Here is a 6,763-nt window from a genome sequence, read left to right on the forward strand (position 1 = left end):
ATCGACCAGAAGATTGCTTTTTTGTCGAATGTGACGTACAAATAAACGTTCGCAAATAAGGAGAGGATTGTTGAGAAATTGGAACGGTCGCTCTCACGTCTTCGAATTCGTGTAAAATATTGTATCGTGCGCTTCGTACGCGCTTCAAAGAATGTAACATTGAAGAACGATGAAAAGATATGAGAAAAGGAGCGTTGTATTTATTAATCAATCCTAAATGGATCATTTCTTTTTTCCGATTCGTTTCGTACTATGCTTGTACGATCGTTCTGTAATACATATATTCCTTCTTTCGATGCAAGTTATCGAGAACTGTACGTTTTTTCTTTTTTTTTTCCTTTTTTTTTTTCGATTCGGCAAACAGAATATGTTCTTCCATTTGTCTGCAAACGATCATTATGTTGCGACCGACGTTCCGCAACGTAATGCAAGTTCTCGCGTATAAAATTAATACCAAAATTATACATAGCACGTTATATGCGTTATATAGCGCATGAGAGGCTATGTTTCGCAAGCTGACTCATTGAAATTAAGCCGATCGAAATCGACCGATCGAAATGCAGCGAGATTTATCAGTTTGCTCCGACCGCAGTATGTATTGTACCAAGTGTGTGTGCTCGGTTACAGTGCTGCAGAGACGTGGCGCGAAATACCAGGACAGATCTAAAGCTCGTTTTTTCTTTTCCCGATTACAGATGATGCAAACGAGAACAAAGCGACCGAGGAGAACAGCGATTTGCCGGTTCAAGCTTGGAAGATCCAGGAACAGGGACTACCATTCGCCGAATTGAAGATACCAAAGGCCTGCAACTACGTTGGCAAGAAACCACCGGGACAGTTTGGCTGCAGTAGATGCGGAAGATCGTACATGAGGAAAGATTCGTTGCAGCGACACGTTCATTGGGAATGCGGCAAGGAACCTCAGTTTCAATGTCCGTTCTGTCCTCAGCGATGTAAACGGAAGGCGCATTGGTTGCGACATATCCGCCGGCAACACCTGGACAAAATCGGAGACATGGAAGCCTATTTACTAGCTTACACGCCGAAGCTTGAAATCGACTAAGTGAAAAGTTCGAGGGAACGATATTTTCGAGCTCTGTTGATCGAAAACTCGAACGATCGACGATCGGGGACTCACTTTATGCTACGATTGTCCAGAAATTCATTGCGATCGATCTTTTACGTCTGCCATTTACTTTTTCCTTCCTACTCTGCGCCAGCATTCGAAAAACAACATGGATTTCTTGCGTTAGACTGGTAACATTCGCGTATACTTGCTTTCTTTTTTTTTTCGATGTTACCAGCAACGAGACAAATGGCAAAAGCATCTTTTCAAAGTGATATTAGGTCGATTTAGTAATTGACTTGAGTTAGCATTTTAACATGGACAAATTTGTTTTTTAACTTTTTTTCTTTTTTTTTTAATTTCGTATTGCATGTATATTTATTCACCGAGAAAAGTTGTACGAATGAAATATACGTTTCAGGTTGCTGATACAAGCAAAATTAGCTTCACTTAGAGCAATGTGAAGCAAAAGAATGTTATACTTTATTCTTAGAAGCGTGCATCAAACAATCGCAATCATGAGTCATATGTATTGAGTTTAAAGATAACGACTGATATTACATTAGGATTATTGTACATCGAATTTATAGTTAACATTTATATATTTTTAATACGTTTTGCGACATTCCCTTTCTCTTTTTCTTTTCTCTTTCTCTCTTCTTCTTTTTTCAATTTTTTTTTCTTTTTTTTTTTTTAATAAAACTGAAACGTTTATACTACTTGTGTAGAAATACGTAGTTCGTCAGCCGTATTATGCACACGATCTAGTGCCTTATCGATGCGCGTAAATGTAATAGATTATCGAGACAATAAGTACGATTTTCTAAAAATTACGAGCAGAAAGAAAGTACACAAAGATGGTTAGCCTTAAATGTTAGATTTTGTAATGATACGAGTAAGACACTATTTTCTACGAACGTGGTAAAAAACGTGAACGAGTTCGAGAGCGAACTTTTGTTAAGACTGATCATATTTAAGCGTATTAAGTCGTAGTACCGCACTATGATCTTGCGACCTAGTATTAGTAACGTTTTAAGCGAGCCCAATCGTATTTCGTACGTTTGATTGAAATAAATGTATCAGAAGACGAAAAGTACCAGAACGTCATCCAAACATCTACCTTGTCATTACACGCGTGTTGATTGCACAATTTTTTTTCCTCCGTACTTCTCATGGTCGAATGCCGCTACAAAATTTTTTTTTTCGTAATTAACCGTTCATACCTGTTTCAGCTTAACGGATCAACGATTTTATCACTCCGACGCATTATGATATATATATATATATATATATATATATATATATATATATATATATATATATCATCTTTCATAATTCAAAAAGGAGTACTTCTCACTCCTACAGTTTGTACAAAACTGTATTCTCTTCTTCGCATTGTGCCCATTTTTCTTTCTCTCTCTCTTATTTCTTTTTTCTATTCCTCTTTTTTATTTTCTCTCCCCCCCCCCCTTCCTATATTGTCTTTCTCCTTTTCTTTCTTTCTCTCTTTCTTTCTACTTGTTACCTCTCTAAATCCCTTCTTTATATAGAAATATAGAAATATTTGTACATTACTGTAGAAAGCAACGATCGCATCGGTGTACTAGTGTATCATCCAATTGTGGGGAATACAGTCGGAAGTCGAAAAGAGAAAAAAAAAAAAAAAGAAAGAGAGGAGGAAGAGGGGAACAAATGTGGGATCATTCCGCTGTATTTGATCCACGATTCGACGTACGACAACCACATCGTTGCGATCCATCTTGTTATAATCAGACGCGTTCTTCGCAATTGCATTTCTCTGTTGAATTTTTGATTTCTCTATCTTCTCGTCGATATTAGGGGAGTAGCATGTGCACTAACTTTTCTCGAAACTTGTACATAGAAACACGTCTTTTATCGCTTGTGCGTCGAAAGGAACAGACTATCGGTCTCGGAAAGGCACGGATCACTTATTTCATTATGTTTCTCTTTCTCTTGTTTTTTTCGTTCTTTTTTTTTTTTTTGTTTTCTATTAACTAAAACTGTACGTTCTGTTTCTTTCGTCACGCACAAATACCGCTCCTTCTTCGTATGCGAAATTTATAGCTAGCTGCTTGGGGCTCGAACGTAGGGATACGATAAACGTGCATTATTCTCTCTTCCCTTGTTATAATAATTCACGCATTTCGATCGCGTAGAGATGATCAAGTTCGAGAACGAATTGTGCGAGTCAAACGTACAGCCGCGCTTTCTCTAGTCACGAATCGATTTGAACGATTCCTTCTCGAAACTAAGTCGAACAAAGCGCGATCGTTTTTCAGGGTACCGGCGAAATTGATCTTTTGCTTCGAACAGTGATAGTTTAGTGGGACACAGTTAGGAATGCAAAGAGGCTTGAAAGTGAAAGACGAGAGAAAGAGAGGAGGGAAAAAGTGAATGAACAGTGTCCTCGTAATATCGCTGTTCTAGGTTGGAGATGATTTTCGCAGCGCTTAGGCGTACACATCCTAACAAGTGTGAAAACGATCGCGAGTTGTGTCGGATTGTGTCGATTCGAGTCGGCTTAGCGTTTAAGCTTAATACCCGCAAGTTCTCATTTACGACAAAAAAAAAAAAAAAAAAAAAAAAACCAAAAAAACAAAAAAAAAAAAAAAAAAAAAAAAACAAAAAAAAAAAAAAAAAAAAAAAAAAAATCTAAAAATGAAGAGATCGGGCTTCGGTACTGGTCGATACCCGCATCTCCAATGGGACGAACAAGCGAGCGATCAAAGGAACGAACGAATGATCGCGTTCCAGGATTTAAAGACCGTCCGATTCTCGTGTCGGTCGTACGAACATTATACTAATAAAGTCGTGAATCCTGTGTTCCAGCCGAAGACCTGAGTATCACTGGGTTAAAGTGGGCAGCTGCTTGGCAAAGATGGAGCGTGCCTTCGATCATGTGGCGGTCCGGCGGAGGATTGGGCAAAGGGCTTGGCTCTAGCTCCTCGAATCCCGAAGGCTTCAATTGTCCAGCCTGTGGCCGAGTGTACAAGCTGAAGAGTAGCCTGAGAAATCATCAGAAGTGGGAATGCGGTAAAGAGCCCCAATTCCAATGTCCTCACTGTGTGTACAGGGCAAAGCAAAAGATGCACATCGCGCGGCATATGGAACGAATGCACAAAGAGAAAATTTATAAGCAGGAGCTTGTCTAACTGAGGAGTTCGTGAGTTCGAGAACCGTCGACATCGTCGTTTAGGTGCGAAAGAGGCTACAGGAACGGCTATTCGATCAATATGGCACACGTTATGAACAACGTTGAGAATGAAAATAAGCGCATCACCGTCTTCTTTCATGCTTGGTTAACGTTCCAATAACGATCGTAACGTATATTAGTATATCTATATGTGTAAGAATATACACATGCACGCGCGGAGAGAAAGGTTTAGAGAGAGAGAGAGAGAGAGAGAGAGAGAGAGAGAGAGAGAGAGAGAGAGAGAGAGTGTGTGTGTGTGTGTGTGAGTGTGAGTGTGAATGTGTACAACATCAACAGAAAAAAGCGCGTGTAATGACGATCGAGGAGCGAAAGTGTGGACAACAAAGGGAAAGAAGAACGAAAGAAGAATTCAGGAAGAATCGAGAATGGTGAGACGTAAAGACAAGACGCGGCTGGTGTTGAGCTATTCGTGGCACCCACGATTACTTCTGAAAACGGCACTGTTCCGCCTCTTTATCTCGATTTTTCAATCTACTTTTTTTTTTTTAACGTTTTCTAAGGTTTATTATTAATTATTAATTATTATTATGAATATTAATTAATTAATTAATTAATCAATTGATTAATATTATTTTCGCGTAACGAGATGTATCGCGCATTAACGAGAGATCGTGTCAACTCTCCCGCTCGGGGCGATGTCCCTATAGGCTACTACGTCCAATATCGAATTGCGTTGTGATACGTTTCTCGAATCGACGCGAGACGATCGACCGTCCGCGGACTCTGTCGCGATCTGCGGCGTTTTTCTTCCTTTTCTTTCCATTTGAGTCGACACGCTGGTGAACGTGTTTCAAACAGCATCGCGCGCGATAGAGTCCTCGAACGATCGATGAATTCTAGAGGAACTAACCGAAACAAATTTCGAGTAGCAGGTACACAGAGGCCCGAATCTGAATGAGTATCATACGCGATCATTCTCTTGAGCAGAATCGTCGCAGAATCTAGAAAAACATCCTGCCCCGAGCCGGACTAAGACCGTCCGGTAATCCGGAGCTCTTCCAATAGCAACCATTCTGGTCACACTGGTTCCATATTTTTAAACGGGTCAAGCCGTGCGCGTGTGGCTCACCAGGGACACCAAAATCACGAGGGAAAGCATCTTCGAAATTTCACTGAATATTGCTTCATCGTATCGCGGAATCGTTCTTCGACCTGGTTCTCGTGTTTCCTCGTCAAAGTTGGACTCGACACACACACACACACACACACACACACACACACACCAGACATAGACCAAACTTTTTTTTAAACGCTAAGTTGATTCAAACCGACATATTGAACATCGCATCGATGCAAACTCGAGTGATACCCCTTCAAAATGAATGCCCGTCCGCTTACGGATGAGATTGCCCTGTTATTCCGACTGGCGTTTGTCTTTTCGGCCTTTTTGAGAAAGGCAGCCATTTTATTATATCCCTCGTTGCCGCTTCGATGCGGCAACCTCGGAGAGGGTACAGTATTAAACACCGATTCGATTGAATCGCGCGTCCTTTGCTTCTCACTAATGCTTCCTTCCATACGCAGAACTTCAAAAAAAAAAAAAAAAAAAAAAAAAAAGAAGAACGTACACATGTACACACACATGCATTACGTATGTACACACAGCGTACATGCATACATACATACATAAGATTACATATACTTTAAGTTCAGCGGGGTATTCCTATAGCATTGTGATCAGACTGCCAGATACGCGGACCTAGTAGATTCCTATACGATGCATTTAAGTATATACATATATTTATATTATATAACGCGTATAATTATTGCTTTTTAATTAAGTGATTCTCTCCCATGGGGTTAAGATCCCTTAACGATAATTTTGTTACGCACTGCCGATAAACTTCGAAGCACGTTAACCGGTTCGACAGAACGAGGTACCGCGTATGCCGAGCGCGGACTCGTTGCGACGCAACGGTGTAATCTCCTTCGCCGTCGTTCGTTTTCTACAACATCTCATCAACCCTCACAACCTTTTTCTACAACGTTCTTCCACTTTATGAATTCCATAATCGTAAACCGTACGTGATCGTTTTTTTACCGTGTCGATCGTATTTTCTCGCATCTGATCGTTATGGATCCCGAGCAACGCCTGATCGCGGTAATCGTGTACCGTCGCAAATGTTCCTCGTGCTGTTGGTTTGTTCGACCCATCCTCGGCCTCCGCAGGTCGAATCAGGTGGAACGAATCATCGCGTGCCCGTGCTCTCGGCCAATACCTGGCATCGAGTCCCGTATTCCTACGCCAAATACGCGCGCCACGGCTGCCCAACTTTCCATACTGTAGACAATATTTATGAGACAAGCTAAACTAAATTGTATTATGCTATATTATATTATACTACTACTATATTATACTATACTCGTAATTCATATTACATACAGTGTAAGTAAACGCAACGTCTGACGCGAACGAAGCGGTAGGTTTAATTCTACTTTTTTTTTTCTTCTTTTTTTTTTTT

The 6,763-nt window shown here is 40.5% G+C and overlaps 1 protein-coding gene across 1 annotated transcript; it reads left to right on the forward strand.

Moving 5' to 3' along the window:
• The first annotated feature begins 46 nt into the window (after nt 1–46).
• Nucleotides 47–2,159, forward strand: LOC122529156 (longitudinals lacking protein, isoforms N/O/W/X/Y-like). Its single transcript, XM_043654978.1, has 2 exons — nt 47–591; nt 696–2,159. Exons 1-2 carry the CDS (start codon nt 558–560, stop codon nt 1,061–1,063), a joined length of 402 nt encoding a protein of 133 aa, XP_043510913.1. The 5' UTR covers nt 47–557; the 3' UTR covers nt 1,064–2,159.
• Nucleotides 2,160–6,763: the final 4,604 nt, after the last annotated feature.

This window comes from Frieseomelitta varia, unplaced genomic scaffold (assembly GCF_011392965.1).
Source record: "Frieseomelitta varia isolate USP_RPSP 00005682 unplaced genomic scaffold, Fvar_1.2 scaffold_279, whole genome shotgun sequence".
NCBI lineage: Eukaryota > Metazoa > Arthropoda > Insecta > Hymenoptera > Apidae > Frieseomelitta > Frieseomelitta varia.

Coding starts and splice junctions, on each gene's coding strand:
- LOC122529156 (XM_043654978.1), top strand. CDS start 558: ATGCAGCGAGATTTATCAGTTTGCTCCGACCGCA. Junction 592..695: donor ATCAGTTTGCTCCGACCGCA/GTATGTATTGTA, acceptor TCCCGATTACAG/ATGATGCAAACGAGAACAAA.